This window comes from Malus domestica, chromosome 12 (genome assembly GCF_042453785.1).
Source record: "Malus domestica chromosome 12, GDT2T_hap1".
NCBI lineage: Eukaryota > Viridiplantae > Streptophyta > Magnoliopsida > Rosales > Rosaceae > Malus > Malus domestica.
Genome location: NC_091672.1, coordinates 12,501,950 through 12,518,801, shown reverse-complemented (window position 1 = coordinate 12,518,801; position 16,852 = coordinate 12,501,950). Strand labels below are relative to the sequence as shown.

Sequence of the window (16,852 nt, the reverse complement as noted above, 5' to 3'; positions counted from 1 at the left end):
AACTCTCAACCATTCACCACCACCACCACCGTTGTTGCCGCCATTACCATACTCTCACCATTGATGTTGCCATCACCACCTTCTTCGCCGTTGTTGCCACCACCAACCTTACACCACTGGCACCACAATTATGTACCGCCACCCCCATCATTTACACCATGCCTTCCATAATTGCAACCTCTACAACCCCAACCACTGCACCCTAATATTGGCACCACCACCACAGTCACCATTGTCGTTGCTATCACCGCAACTGTTGCCGTCTATTAGTGTCAAAACTTAGATAGAGCATGAGTGGATTCAACACGTATTTGCTCCGAGTGTTGCTTTTAGTCGTAGTGCCAAGAGATGGCTTGAAGAAAAAGAGAATAGGTGTGCCACTGTTGGAGACTGCCAACAAACAATAGTGTGTTTAGAATTATGTTGTGTTTGCGTGTAGATCTAACTTCTTAATCATATGATTGTGTTTCGAATGAGACGCTGGTTCAATTAAGCTCTTTTTATGTATGAGGGAACAAAGACTTGAAATCTAATGCAAAATAAGTGTTTGCCTAAGTTGGAATTGAAAATAAAAGAAGAAATAGAAACTGGAAATTGAATATAATCATTTCATGATGAAATCAAGATTACAAACGCTTACATAAGCGATTCAAAAGTTGATAAGCTAGTCTAAATAACTGCAAAGTAAATAAACTTGAAAACTTAAAGAAAGTAGTAACCTTTAGCAAGACTCGAATCGTGTAAGGTAGAATAATGCTTGAGGAGTCCATCGATATCATTGATGTCAAATTGGATGAATGGGAAAACATTGTCGTAAAGAGGTGATCAGGGTTGGTAGGAATGTTCGTCAACCGAATCATACCACGAGGTGGCAAAGCTATAAAAGTTTTAGATCTCACAGATCGTAGGTAGTGTTCACTTTCAAGAAAGCTTAGATTTGTAGTCGAAGAGCTAAGAGAGTTGATGAAAAGTAGTTGGGTTGATTAAAGAATCACTTGAGCTTTGAATAATCGTATAGATTGAGCTTGAGGGCATGTGGTCCTATTTATAGGCAGCTGGGGAAGAGCAACCTCGGTCGTATAGTTAAGCTAGAGCAATGGTAAATCAATCATTTGATATTGACAACAACTACAATTCTTGTTGGTGTCCTTCTGTTGAGATTTATGGCACATCACACAATTGTTATGACATCAGTGATATGGTATAGCATCCCTCGTTCTTTAAGGAGGCAAGAGACTTTAACTTGAGACCAAGACAACCACTTTTGAGTCATTTTTTGGACAAACCACGACGAGTTAGCCATTGAAAAAAGGTACCATTCTCTTCGTCTCATCGAGAAGTATGATTTTCATTTTTGAATCACTTGATTTCGTTGAGTATTGAAGAAGTTATGAACGTTTAAAGTTTACTCTAGTTTTCCCTCTGACCAGTCAACTTTGAGGCTATTTTCCAACCATCTACGACAACCATTGGGCTTCCAAATAGATATAATCTTATTCTACACTTTCCTATCTTCATTTTGATATATTATGGGTCGAATTTGGTTAAGAAACGATTGAGTTATAAGCTTTGAAAATTGCCCAAACTTCAGGCCAAGAGCTTCGGGACACTTAACAGAGTTTTTAACGGAATGAACAAAATGTTGGATGGTGGACAATCTCAGGGACCACTTCCATTAATTTGAAATCTCAGGGGCCAAAGTGAGGAGTTATGCAAATCTCAGAGACCATTTTGGCTAAAAAGCCTTTTCATAATTTAATTCTCAAATTCCACTCTATTATATAGGCACTTCCCCCCACCTCCAATTGTATACTCAAGCCCTTCCCCCGACGCTTAACATATGCAAGGTTCCATTATTTTATATCCAAGGCATCCCATGAATATATTCACAACTCCACCATTAGTCTTTTTAAAAGCAATTCATAACGAGCTCTTATTTATTATTTTTATGTTATTTAAAAGTGAAAGCAATAATTGCCCTTTAACTTATTTCCTAACAACTTGCCAAGAAAGGCAAAAGGTAAAAGCATAGTTGACACGTCCCGACCCCGATATTCTCTAAATACCCGGATAGGCACGTGTTGGGCAACACTCAAGGGTGATGAAAGTCATTTATTGAATACAAGAGTAATGATTATGAGAAAATAAGCATGAATAATCATTAGAATCTAAAGGTAATAAACAAAGTTTAAGGAAATGTCTAGAGTGCACATAATACGTTCTAATTCAAGATCACAAAAGGAAACATCATTACAAGATATCACACAAGTGAGTGATAAACTGCTACTAGTAGGGGAATGCCTCGTACGTTGTGTCATAGTCCTCGTTTCTAAGACCTAAATGGGGACGCAAAACAAAGGTGAGTGGACCAAGTTCATATATACAATACTAATAAAACAGTTATCAAGATACTAACCCTCACAGTTTATATAAAGAAAACTACTAGCATAATAAGTGATAGGTTTACTGAAAACCCTAGCATGCCAAAAACATCTCAAAAGACATCGCGGAAATCAAAATATTAATTGTCTCACAGATCGTCTCGTAAGCACGGTGTGCTGCCAGTAAGATCACTGAATAAATATAACTCTCGACCCTATGCCAACACCGTGGTCTCTGCGCCTGTAACTAGAGATTACCAACTTCCGGCCCAATGCCTGCTCCGTGTCCCTCAGCCCGTAGGTAAGGATTATTTCTCCTGGCCTAACTGCCAACACCAGATCCTCGCCTAGGAGGCATAGTGTCCACTAGGTACGCACAAATAATTACGACTCTTAAATATAACCACTTCATAGTATAAAGTCATCCATCGTTTATACTATAAAGAGGGGTTTTGAAAACATGTTCTAGCATCCTATCGTCATCCATCAGATAGCCTACCAGATCATGGTTTTTATAAAAAATACGATATATTAAAATATAGCTCAATATAGGCCAACAATTAATTCCTTACAAAATAACGAGACGATAATCAACATTTCAATAAACATGCTTAACATAAAATCAATTCATAAACTCGTAAAGCATGCATTTCATTTATGCAAATAAACTATAAAATTATGCAAATTTTAGAAGGGGTCCACTCACAGATACTCCGTAACAGCCGAGTTGTGCGGAAAAGGATTAAGGAAATCCTCACTAGCAACTTCACTAAGCACAAAAATGTACAATTTATCAAATTATGCCCAAACGATAGAATTCCAGGAAATGGAAATGGGTCTTGGGTTTGGATCCGGATTAGGGTTTAGGTTTAGGTTAAATAGGGTTAGGACCTATTGGGTTTTGGGTTTGGATTGTTTAGGAACAAAGGGGGTGGTTTGGGCTTGAGCCCAAACCCACACAACATACATACACACGCGCCAACACACACACATGCATGCACTGAAGGGAAAACTATGAGATTCATGTATGGGATTTCTAAATGACTATCATGCATATCCAAAACAATTTTGATATACGAAAGCAGCGGAAGCATTTATAACATATTATCAAAGCTATAGTCATGCAAATCCCCTTCAAGGTTCATAGGTTTATATAATGCATCAAATAAAATTTTAGAGAAAAAGAACAAAGTGAAGGTTTAGTCTTATACCTCTTGATCTAGACTTGAGACCAAGGATGGACCACCTCCAAGCCCTTTGTTCCTTGAACTCCTTGAGCCTAGCTTCCTTCCTTGCCTCCTCTACTTTGTTACAATGAGTGCTCCTAGGTTTTCTTCAAGTTCCCAAAGTAGGAAACCTCTAAAGATCCTCACCCACTAGTGTAGTGAGAAGGATGAAGGAATAACCAAAAGGGTGAAAGATTGTTAGCTAAATCACCCTCTTTGGTGGCCGGCCTTTGTAGTGATTTTAGAGAGATATTCTTTTGCCTCTTTGTTGTTTTAACCACACAAAAACCCTAATGAACAATATCTTATAAAGTTCCTTATATAGACAAAAGAAAACTTAGTCAACACTTGACTAAATATCTCACCCTTTCCACCTTAAAGTGGCCGGCCTCTTTGTTGTTTGTTTGGGCTTTGGGCTTTTATTATTTCAAGTCATCCAATGCTTGAATAAAAGCCCAATGGGTTTAGGCCCAATGGGCCCAATTAAACCCGAACGTTTCTTAAGCCCAAAACGATCTTTATCGCTTTTATGATTTCTTTAGACTTTCTAAATTAATCACAACAATTAATTAATCCAATTAATTATTTCCATCATCCATTAGTTATTCACTACAATAGTGTATTGGTGAACAATCTTTTAGGTTCTAATTAGCAAGGCAGTGAGGTGATTGGCACCAATCCAATTTAATTCAATCACTTAGTGAATTGAAACTTCATTTCAATTCACCTTTCTTCTTTGATGACTACATTTAATCATCTAGAAGAACTCACAAGCTATGAGTGACATCTAACCATATGTCATAGCTACCCAAGCTAATGTAGAAGTTTATTCGGAGAACCTATTCAGTTGGAATTACAATGTAATTCGATCATTCTCTAATACAATACTCTCAATCACATCATTAGGGTATGGATATATAATGTCAAACCCCTAATGTGATTATTCCTTCTTATATGATTCAATTGAGTCGTATAGGAATGCTTTCCTTTATTACGCTCGATACTTCGGCCGAAGATTCCCGAATCATATCTTAGAGTATTCTTCCTCTCTTATCGAGGATTAGAGATTCCTTGTTGCGCATACACTTGCCTTCATGACTAAGTGGCTTAACCCCAATTATGCCGTGGACACCCTCGAATGGGGAGACTTTGACATAATCAAAGATTAAGTACTTAACCACAAGACAACGACGATGCCTTAGGTCTAAGGATTACTTACATCTTTCCAACCATTAGAGTTACTTGCTTGACATGTGAGTAGACCTCCATGCAAGTACTCTCGTTCGATTGTGTTCAGTGAACTCATTCCCCTAATGAGCACCTACATACTTGTCTTAGTGTCACAACACAAATGGGATGAGACTTTCCATCCTTCCAATTGAAGCAGACACAGTATGTACCGGTCTACGCATTGTCAGTATCCCTCCGACAATCCAACGACCAGGAACCTTTTTGGACATTTGGTTATGTGAAGAAGGTCTCTGTAGTCTAACATCATTAGATTACTTCTTCAATCGATCCACTGTCCATGGATATACTATTTAGGACATATATCGTTTATTGAGATAGTCCTAATTCGTGTCTTTGTCATTTGATGTATAAGAATCATCCATACATCAATTCATTTGTCCTGAAAGGTTTCTTCCAAAGATTGACTTTCAGGGCATATTTCCAACATGCACAACACACATGCACACATGCACACATGCAGTCACACATGCACTCACATATGCACACACAGTACACACACACGCCTACACACATGCACGGCATAACACACACACACCGCACATACACTCAACCCACACACTCGACCCATGCAAGGCACTACCTGCATGCCAAATAACCAAAAAAGAGAAAGCTGGGCCAGTCCAAATACGGGCTAAGGCCCGTGGGTGGCCTGAACTGGCTTGATGTCCTGCATGGTGTTCGGGGAAGAACGCCGAAGTTCATCGTCGGAACCGGACATGCATGCACAGAGGATGGCAGGGGTTAAAAACCCTTCATTCGAATTCTAATTTCACCAAACCACACCACAGAACACAGAATCAATCAAGTCCATGAGGAATGGAGCTATACCTGAGTTCGAAAAGGAACTTAGAGTTCCTGGGTTCTTCAGTTCAGTCCTTTCCCAGCAACCTATCACACATGCAAGGGTGTCATTGTGATCCTCAAGTCACAAGGATGCAGAAAATGGTAATTTGGGGCTAGATTATTTAAAGGGGAATGCTGGTTGTGGGTGGTGGTTCTCGGTTAGTTAGAGAGAGTGAGGGTGAGTTGCAAAGGTTAGGGGAGAGAGAGAGAGACGTCTGAGAGGGAGGGCTCGAGAAGAGAGAAAAGAGAAGAGAGCTAGGGAGCTGCCATTTGGCAGTTTAGGATAAATGAGGAATTTAGATCAAAGGCTAGGATTAAATGAGATTAAAGACTAAAGTGATAGACCTAAACATGTTTCAGGGAGGAATATAGAAATATAAATAAAAATGTAGGGGTGGGTATAACAATAGTCATGCATTTATTTCTTCCAAAGGGAAATCCCACATTTTGGAGAAATTATTTGACAAAATAATTTGAACAAGATCACAGGAAGATTTTATTAACAAAACTAAATTGACAAAGACCACAAAACTCACTTCAGTTTACAACAGGACAGCTTTGTAATCTGTAAGGGTAATCCTACACACATTCTGTGATCTACCGTCTCTCACTTGTACAACCCTCCTCTAAGCTTCAACGGCACCAATCATGGAGATGAGAATCAAGGAAACAAAAGGCCGCGGATGGGAAAAGAAAAGAAGAACAAATGACATGAGTATGTGCTGCAGACCCTCATAAAATGAACCTCTCGAATTAAGTACACATTTTGTCCCCTAGGGACATTCGAGGTCATCGGGAGTAAGGATGGAGGAATCAAAACTGCATGTAGACCGGTTCTAGTTTAAGCCTTCTGAAATGAGCGCGAAGAAACTCCATGTAGTAGTCTAACAAACCCCAGAAAACTGAGCTTTCCATCAGAGTGTCTTATCCAGTCCTGGAGAACAACATGAACTGGTACTGATGGGCTAAGTCCCAATTCCTGATACAGTTCAATTTGTAGGGAGAATTCAGTTAGCACGAAGATGGTTTTTATATTTTATTATTTAATTGACTGGGAGAGAGCATATACCGAAGCAACTTCCTCTATCATTATTGGTCTATTTCCATCCTTCTCAAACAGCTCGTATGCTCGCCTTGCATGTTCCTCCCAGCTCTCCATCCCTTCCAGCTGATGCACACTTATGGCAGATGCACAAAATTCTTCGAAATCCAGCTTTCTATACCGAATAGAACTGATCTGCATGAAACACATATACGACTGCACACTTAGCTACAATTATTATTTTACTTGACTGGGGAGGCATAGTTTTGATTAAAGAGAAACTAAAGAATATGCACACTTAGCAACGTTACCATGTTGACGTAATCTAGAACCCGCGAATCCTTCATGGCATCAGTGGAGTTCCTTGTTACACCCTGCTGACATACCAATGTTACTTGAAATGACTTCAGAGATGATTAAATAATAGAAAGCCAAGTAAAGAAAAAGTGCTAACCATCTTGAAGTTCTGCATAGTGATGAATCCACTTTTGTTTGGCCCTAACAATGTAAATTGGTTCCGGAGATAAGCCAGCTGCACTACACTTAATGTCTTTGCAAGAGTCTGTCACAATAGAAAAACTTATTCATTCCATTTGTCATTGCTTTGAGAAGTGTCAGATATTTACACTAATGACATAAGTTGAGATAGATATGAAGCAATTATTTCAAAAAACCAATTCTCAGAGATTTGATTTTTCTTTTAGTTGTTCCTCACTTTCTCTTTTCAAGTCAGCCCTGACAACCGGTATAATGTTTTGGTTGTCACACTTGACTGTTTAGACTAATTCAAAACCTAGAATAGAATAGGGGTTCAAATCAAGAAAAAAGTGCAAGAGCAACTGCCAAACCTAAGAGACACCATGAGAGACACTCAAATAGTATTCATGAAACGAAAATGATGAAAAGGAAGAGGGTAGAAAAAGAAAATAGAACATATTAAGGTGTCAATACTCACTAGTTGTATCACAAATTAATTGCAATATATGAGACATTTCAATTTCAGTCAAGTCCAAGACACACATATAAAAGAGAAAAAGATGAATAAACTTATTACTGCATACCCCTAATGCTGATTTTCGCAAAGTAGATGAGCATATGTAAGCATTAACAAGTTTGTACACTATCATATCCATCGGTATCTTGACCTCGTGATAATTGGCTAACCATGGATGACCTGAAAACAAAAGTTGGTTGTCAGCATCCAAATTTCCAACCAAAATATGAATTTATCACAAAGAATATGACACCCATCACACCGCCCTTGGAATAGATAGACAGTAAGAAGATCTGGCTCTTCTCCATTTAACATTCAAATGGAGATGAACAGTTGCAATCTACAGAGTCCAAGAATCTCAAGGGTTCTCGCATTCAGGAGGAGCCGAAAGCATGTCACCTTTATGATCAGCGACTGGTGCCCTCCATTTGAACTTCAAAGGGAGAGAACCCTTTTATAAAGAAAAAAGGCCAGAGTTGTCATTTCAGAAAGTGTTTCGCAAAGGAATGACACAAGGTGGAGGAATAATGGATAAAACCAAGTCGTCATCAAAAGTACCCATTTTTAACATAATCCTACAGTTAGCGGTAAAGAAGGGCCGTAGTAATAACTTGGTGACTTACATAGAGCTTGAGCTGCGGTTAATCTCTTACGGTAGTCCTTGTTCAGGAGTCTCTTTACAAAATCTATTGCATCAGACGATAAAGAAGGCCAAGGAGCTTCATCAAAGCTCGGATCAGCCTTTAGTACAGCTCGAAAGATGCCAGACTCGGTCCGTGACCAAAAAGGTCGGCTTCCACACAAAAGGATATAAGCAATTACACCGATACTCCACATGTCTGCTTCTGTCCCATATGACCTATGTAGAACTTCAGGAGCGACGTAGTATGCACTTCCTACAATATCATTCAACCTCTCATCTGCAGAAACTTAAGTATTAGAGCCCAACGGCCTTCAAAATTAACTAGAGTAAGATATATGCTAGGCAGTAGTCCTCAGTCCCAACCTGGTTTTACATAGTCTGAGAGTCCGAAATCAATGGCCTTCAATGGGGACTTCTCATCGCTTGAAGTAAAAAGGAAATTCTGGAGCAGAAAAATATCAAATCAGGTCAAGAAAATAGAGAATAGGGCATAAAATGAGGACAAATATAGCCAAATAATAACTGTTTATCTATCACATTATTTTTCAGAGCAGAAAGGATAGTTCAACAATCAGTACACGTGTGTGCATATATCTGAAAAAGGAGGAAGCCTAACCAGCATATGAACTAAATCGTATTAAAGGAATGGATGCAGTTAGAAAAGAATCATATGGCTTCCAGAGTTGTCAGTGATGCGGGATGTGAGATGTCTCTAAATCGCGTTAATAACAGTCAAGCTATAGATGTTTCGGAATTCTAGATATTTTTCAATGAGCCAACAGTGATTGGTGACATTCAAATGCAAGATTAAAACAGGAAAAGTTATTACTACCAACACTTTTAATTACTAATTACTTTTTAAATTAATTTAAGTATATGCAGCTGCCTGAATAAGGTAGAATGAATGAACTGCTAAATATATCTTTAATGAACGAACTACCTCTGGCTTGAGGTCCCGGTGAACCACGCCTTGGAGATGACAGTAGGCAGTTACACTTAAAATCTGAACCATAACCTCCCTTGCATCATCTTCAGAATATTTTCCACCCCTAGAGAAGAGAATGAAAATTCAGCGAGTTTGAAAGATACAGAACAGGCTAGTGACTTCCCAAGAGTAAGAATTGTGTTCTTTCTTGTGGCACAAAATAAAAAACCTATAAGAGCAGGTACCTTGAAAGTATACTATCCAACAGTTCACCTCCTTTGCACAGCCTGGAACAAATGACATTGAGTAAGCTCTGAAATCTTTAGCCTAAATTGTAGCATCAAATTCCATATTTACATATATGATACTTTACTGTAACAGTATATGATATCCAGCCAAAAACGAAAAATGAATCACCTCATAGATTCAAATTTGACCAAGTAATGAATTTATCCTGCAGACCCATCTCTATGTTTTCAGTGTTTTAAAAAAAATTAGTTTTAAGACTCGCCTAGGAAGTTTCTTGGGTGGGGCTCTGAAGAAAACTGGGCTATAGACTAGCCTAAATGCCTAGGCGACCTGGGCGTTTGATTTTTCTTTTTTTTTTTTTTGAAAAATAAAAACAGCCCAAACCCAAAACGACGTCGTTTTGGGCAGGGTTTTTATAAAATTCATGCTAATTTTATGTTTCTAAATTAGTTTCTATTAGTTTATTATGACTTTATGATGTGAATTAGAGAAATAATTATAATAGTCAAATATTTGATGCTTGGCATGCTTGCTTGATTGTTTTACGAAGTATTGTATAATATAATATTATTATATTAAGTATTATAGTAATTTTAGGTACCGTGAGGCTATCGCCTCATGCCTCGAGGCTATCCATGAAATGTGTTGGCTTTGCCTTTTAAAACATTGATGTTCTTAGAGAGCATATCTAGATTGATCAGACAGATATCTCAGTCATGTCCATATTAAAGTTAGGCTTCAATGCACCCTGATTATATAACAACTAAATCCAATGTTTTTGGTGTCAACAAAGACACGTTAAAGCTAAGTCCAAGCTGTTTTATTGGAGTTCATATGGATGCAAGTTGTCACATGTTCAACAGACAACTTTGGAAGCAAGTATGGATGCAGCAAAAAAGGAGATATTCAGGTAACCGAATCACAATCTTAAGCCAGTGAGTTTATAAAACAAAAAACATAGAGAATAACATAAGCCACATGCATAACGTGAAATGTAGTTTAAATGCACAATCAGAAAGTTATAGCAATCACAACTTACTCCATCACTACATAAACGTTGTCATCATCTTCATAGGCCTCATAGAACTGCACTAGGTTCTTATGTGTTAGAGCTCTTAGGATCTTCACTTCTCTTCTTACATCCTCTATGCCAATTGCCGTGGTCATCTGCAGAAACATCCTTCATTAGAGGCTGTTCGCAGTCTAATGATGTGGAATGAAATGTGTCCTCTTAGGATCCTTACATTGTAAGAACATAATGAAAGCACCAGAGAAATTTATGAAAATTTTTTCCGCATTGAGATAAAATGTCATTATTTATATCATGTTTGCTACTTTCCTTTACATCAAGCCGAACAATATAATAGTGCAAAGCTGCACTGGCTTCACTAAGATTGAGCACTGATCACACACGTATGCTTATCACCTTCATATAAAGTTAAAAATACCATCTACAACCAGCCACTCATGGAGAGGAAGAATACAGGCATTCAACACAAAACAAAACTTCCTTTAGGACCTTACTGACATGATATATTCTATATCATAGCCAAAGGACTAACTAGTAGAAAACACGCAAAGGTAGAGTGTACAATATCCTCTTGAAAGTAAAATCTAATGAACCTTTTCATCCTCAATAACCTTCCGATATTTCCAGAACAATTCAACACAGTCAAAAGTTAATCAGCGCCCGGAGATGCTAAAGATAGCGACAGAGTTCGCTAAATTTGTAATATAGGATTAGGAGGTATGGCCTAAGAACATTAACAATAGGAAATTAAGGTCATATATTTATATATTGGACAGAAGCAATACAATCAAACTTCTATCAGAAGTTCAGAACTAAGACAATTCAATTACGAAACTGCATTTGAAACAATAACCGAAAACAGAAACGAAGTTGTTCAACAACAAAAGACATAAGACATGAAATTCAGACCTTTGACTTTGGAATAACCTTGACAGCCACATCCTGGCCCTTCAAGCTTCCCTTCTTGGCCTTGGCAGAGCAAGTATACCCGAAATGCCCGCGCCCCACCTCGTCACCAAGCTCATAATGGCTTACGAACTGTTTCGAAAACCCGAAACTCTTGTCTAAGGCAACCTCACACTCACTCCCTTCAGGGATTGAGGCCTCATTGGGCTTCATAGAGCCGTGCCTCCGAGCAAGCAATGCCCGAATGTGCTTCGCCGGAGACGGAGGCGGGAAAGGCCGCTTGAATATGCGCAGAGGCGTGGAGCTGACGCTGGAGTTGGCAGGAGAGTTCTTGAACAGACTTGGCAATGGACTTGGGCTGTAAAATGGGAAGTTTGAGGATTTTGAGGACTGGGAATTGGGTGCTCCATATGCCTCGTTTTCGCTCGGAATTGTGGGGTCTTGAGATTGGAGTTGTGGGTTTTCTGTGGGTTTTCCATGACACAGTCCCATGGATTATTCAATCCCAGAACTGAATTGGTCAAGAAAAACCCAGAAAGGATGTCAAATTTCCAAGGAATTTTGCAGAGCAAAAGAGAGGTGCCCAAGCAAGAAGATCTAGCAAAAGGGAGATGCCCAAACAAGAAGATCAATCTGAGAAACTTAAAACAAAAGCAATGCAACTTTTTTTGTGATGATAAAAATAATGACTGACAGAGAGGTGAAGGATCAAACAACTCACCTGAAGGAGAAGGAAATTATAGGTGAGGAGGGGAGGGAAGTGATGGTGGCAAGCAAAAGCAAAGGGAGAGAAAACCCAGTAAAAAAAATTGCAAGAAGAAGGAAGGAATGAGATGAGAGGGAAAAAAAGTGGCGGAAAAAAGATGCCTACTTGAGGCAGCAAGAAAAGAAAAGGAAAAAAGAAGACCCAATGCCTCCTTTTTTATGCTTTATGCAAGCTTTTCTGATAATGGTTTCTATGTGTACGTAGCTATAGAACTTTCATCCCGTTTAAGTAACTTACATGAAATCAGTTCACTGTAACGTGGATAGTTTGATTATGCTATGTTATTGAAAAAAGACGCTACGTCGACGGTTTAAGTGCTTCTGGTGGGAAGGAAGTTGCTGTTATTACTCTGTTTACAGTGAATTCTTCTTTGTATTCTTTCTTTTCGTTTCTTTTTTGTTTTATTCCCTTTTTTTTTTTTTTCCTCTCAGCATCTCTCCCTGGTGTCTAATAATAATAATGAATGATAATTATGGAGGGAAGTGGGGTTTGGGTTTGGATTCTTCCAGCCTGTCGTTTTCGATTCCTCGAAACGAAGATGGATATGTTGCCTTGTATGCCTAGACGTTGTGAATTTGAGTTTACGTGTGTGTATTTGAGCTTTGACCGGCTTTTGCTCGCCCTTGAATGGAGAGGTTTTTTTGGATTGGGATCTCTCTCTGGATCCTCAAATCGTGTTTGTTCATTATACATCGTACGATTAATTTTTGTTAGATACTATATATATTTAATTTTAAATAAAAATATTTAAAATAATTTCTGATCACACGATGTACAATAAACAGACACGATTTGAGAATTCTTGGGATCCTCATTTGTTTTTTTGGTAGGTGAGTGAGAGAGAGAGAGAGATCAAAGTGGGGTGAGATTAAGTGGTGTTCTTTGTGTTTGAGACGAGATGTTAAAAATGTCATATCGACATATAACAGTAACAAATGATGTACCATTTATTCCAACCGAGATATCAAAGCTGACATAGAAAAGAAGACTAAGTTGACATGGACAAAAATATGTCAAATTTGAATCTGCCTTCAAATATGGTTTTTGAACCACCAACAACCCAACTTTTATTATTTTTGTTAAAAAAAAAAACATAAATGAAGCAATAAATTTTGGTATATCGGGTGGAAGAAAAATATTGACAATATGTCAAATTGACAAGTCAGTCATCAAATTGAAATTTGATGTTTTGAATTTGACGTCTCATTTTAAGATGCTCTAAGTCTTCACTGACACATTGTCCAGTTGCCGGACTCCAAATTTTTTTCATTTTATTATACATAATGTTTGTACCATACTTAGGCCTCCGTATTTAGATCTCGTATAAATACTCGGGGGACTTAAATGTAATTATGTAATAAAGGAAGGGGCAAATATGTAATAAGTGAGAAGCCCTTATTCTATAAAAGGGACTCCTCACCCTCACAATGGGGGGGAGGCCAATTCTTAGGCCTTAAGCCTCATCCTCTCAAAGCTCTCACTCTTATATTCAGAGCTCTATCTCCCTCAGAAATACAATAATCAGTGTGGACGTAGCCTAAACATTGGGGTGAACCACGATACATCTTGTGTTATTTACTTTCTTGCAGATTCACGGTCGGATTTACGTTGTTCCAAGATCTCCGATTTTGTGCATCAACACATAAATTTTCCTTTATGAAGGTTTTGCCCCAATAAACCCTAAAAGTTTCTTCTTTCTTTCTTTTGAAATATATACTAAATTTAGGTGAAGAATGATACGACAGCAATATGTGTACATAATTCATGCAACAATAAAAACTGTAACTATCAAAATCGAAGCATACATAATACAACAGAAAAGGTAAGGGAGACATGAGTAATCTAAGAGAAACCATCAAATCACATGTTAGCTTCTAAAAAAATATGCTGAAATTGAGTTTCTTGCTGGCAAAATATTATGAACGATGGAGTTGAATTCCACAAGAAATGGAGCACTGGCTCATAGTTTCTTACTATCCTTACTCTTTGTTTATACCATATTTAAGGCCTCGTATTTAGATCTCGTACAAATACTCGGGGTACTTAAATGTAATTATGTGATAAAGGAAAGAGCAAATGTGTAATAAGTGAGGAGTCCTTATTCTATAAAAGGACCCTCACCCTCACAATTGGGGGAAGCCATTTCAAAGGCCAATTCCTAAGGCTCCTCACCCCCTTAACCTCACTCTCAGAGCTCTATCTCTCCCTCAGATAAATACATAATCAGTGTGGACTTAGCCCAAACCTTGGGGTGAACCACGATACATCTTGTGTTAATTACATTACTTGCAGATTTACGATTGGATTTACGTTGTTCTAAGACCTTCGGTTTTGTGCATCAACATTTGGCGCCGTCTGTGGGAAACGACACAAAAAACTATGTCCATTTCTCATTCATTTTTTCATCAAATCTCACCACTATGAATCTGCAAAATCACAAAAACCCGAGAAACCAGTCTCATCTCTTTCCCTCGATCTCTGCTCCTAAAAGAGCCCCAAAGATTCTTTTTTTTTTTTTTTTTACAGCAGAGTCTTGTTACTTGGGCTACTCCAAGATTGAGCGAAGAAAAATTAAACAATGTGTTGACCCAAAGCTAAAGGATTATCCTGCTAAAGGGGTTGCGAAGCAAGTTCGCAATACTCTGTCGGAAACTTCACCCTCAATAACCGCTCAGGTAGAGTCTTCTACAACCACTCTTTCACGCTCTGGGAAGATTCAGGTTCAAGTTCTTCTGATCCCACAGTAAACGGAAACCATGTGGTGTCTTTCAGTTTGTCACTCCTCGTCCCAACAGTTCCGCCATCCCTGGTGAGGGCATGGCGTTCATCATAATGTCGGATATGACCTTCCCGGTGACCAGTCACGGCCAATACCTCGGTTTTCCCGACACCACCATCAACGGTGATCCCAATAACCACCGTCTCATTGTCAATCTCAGCGACGAGAGCGCATTCGCCGTCAAATGGGCCATCCAGAACTATCTCCGCCCTGGCGATGCCGTCATCCTCCTCCACGTCCGCCCCACCAACAGGCTCTACGGCGCCGACTGGGTCGCCACCGACGTCTCCATCCCACGACTTCCCAAGTCTCAGGACTCTCAGGGACTCTCTGGAGGAAGAGGAGGACATTCGGACTCGCTGTCTGCCGAAGCCAGTTGAACTACTATTTCTATTGTCTTTCATCGAATTGAATCGAACAGAGAAAGTTTAAGTGGTTGGGGGTAGATCCACCGTCTAAGCCCAGATCTTTCTTTGTGATGGCGCACCCCATGCCTTTCTCACTCTACACTGCCAAAGTTTTAGGCTTTCTTAAGAGAGACAGAGACAGAGAGAGAATCAAACAATCGAAGCAATGGCTGATCCGGAATAAGGACCACCAGAAAAACCCAGACTCAACAATTACAGTTATAACTCCAACCAGTACTACGTGGGAACATTCGAAGCCCAATAGACGTCGTAGCTGATTTCGATGTTTGTAGTGGCCAATATTGTTGTCCTTATTGTCGCCACGATCATCAATAACTGCCCAAAACACAATCTTGGTTTCGATGGAAAGTGCGTGGCTAAGTGTCTTGGTCGGCTTTCGTTCCAGCCTCTCAAGGAGAACCCTCTATTTGATCCGTCTTCTAAGACTTGTTTTTAATTTGATTCTAATTCGTATTGATGTGAATTGGGACTGGTTCTAATTCTATGATGTTAGCCCGCATCCCTCTCCAGCTTTCGGCCCAGCGCGTCCAAACAAGTCACGTCTGAGAAAAAAAAAAGCCAGTTGAAACTTCTATGAATTGAGTTGAAACTTCTCGTTCCTAAAGACTAAGCTCGATCTCGCCTGTGCCGCCGCGACTTTGTCGCGGGTAAAGCTTGTTCATGCCAATTACTAGGATGGAGAATTATCAAGGCGATTTAACCGACATACTAAGAGCTGGTACAACTACTAACGTTGGAGCTTATCCGTCTGATCATCAACAACCTCACGCCGACACGTGGCACTTCCCATCTGATCATCCCATGATATTTCCATTATCTTCATCAGCCATGGAAGAAGAAGAAGAAGCTAAGGACAACTTTGGCGACCCATTTTTCGTTGTACATGCGCGAACGAGCTAGACATATCAAGCTCCAGCCTTTTCAGCAGCCCTAGTTGTACAACTCGTGTGGAGGACGGTGTCACAACCACTACTTTTGGTGGCAGTGGCGGTCATCATGTACTTAATCTTGGGCATCACAACCATTAAAGTGGTGGTGTTGTGGTTGATGGTGATCCAATAAAGAGGCCTTGCAACATATTCTCATAGATGCTACAGATCTCTCCAAGTGCAAAGGTAGCCATGTCGCCGTGTGATTTGCCGGTGATCAGTGGAGCAGTGTCGTCGTCTCTTAGGGGGATAAAAACCTCACTAGATTCTGCTGCCATGGTTGCAAGCGACATGATTATTAATGGGAATAACTCATCAGTAGCAAAAGGTTGCTTGCTTGAGAACATCGGGATGCAGATCTCATCTTCACGGAATCCAGGGATCAAGCGAAGGGTGGTAGCCATGTGAAATCATTTTTTGAGAAAAGCAAAAAATGACCTTGGGTGCACATGCAAAACAG

General features: G+C 39.3%; 1 protein-coding gene across 1 annotated transcript; it reads right to left on the bottom strand.

The window, feature by feature from the left end:
- Positions 1–6,173: 6,173 nt before the first annotated feature.
- LOC103423303 (CDPK-related kinase 7-like) lies at positions 6,174–12,456 on the bottom strand. The gene is made up of 12 exons (XM_070809424.1): positions 12,212–12,456; positions 11,494–12,087; positions 10,594–10,721; positions 9,551–9,592; positions 9,321–9,429; positions 8,744–8,822; positions 8,361–8,657; positions 7,805–7,917; positions 7,198–7,305; positions 7,055–7,117; positions 6,771–6,938; positions 6,174–6,680 (listed from the first exon to the last, which is right to left on the bottom strand). The coding sequence occupies exons 2-12, from the start codon at positions 11,980–11,982 to the stop codon at positions 6,543–6,545; spliced, it is 1,734 nt and encodes a 577-aa protein (XP_070665525.1). The 5' UTR covers positions 11,983–12,087; positions 12,212–12,456; the 3' UTR covers positions 6,174–6,542.
- Positions 12,457–16,852: the final 4,396 nt, after the last annotated feature.

Excerpts from the sequence above, each read along its gene's own strand:
- LOC103423303 (XM_070809424.1), bottom strand. The coding sequence starts at position 11,982 with ATGGGACTGTGTCATGGAAAACCCACAGAAAACCCACAACTCCAATCT. Across the intron at positions 9,593-10,593 it reads AACGTTTATGTAGTGATGGA|GCTGTGCAAAGGAGGTGAAC; the intron begins GTAAGTTGTGAT and ends CATTTGTTCCAG. Across the intron at positions 7,306-7,804 it reads TGCGAAAATCAGCATTAGGG|ACTCTTGCAAAGACATTAAG; the intron begins GTATGCAGTAAT and ends CTATTGTGACAG.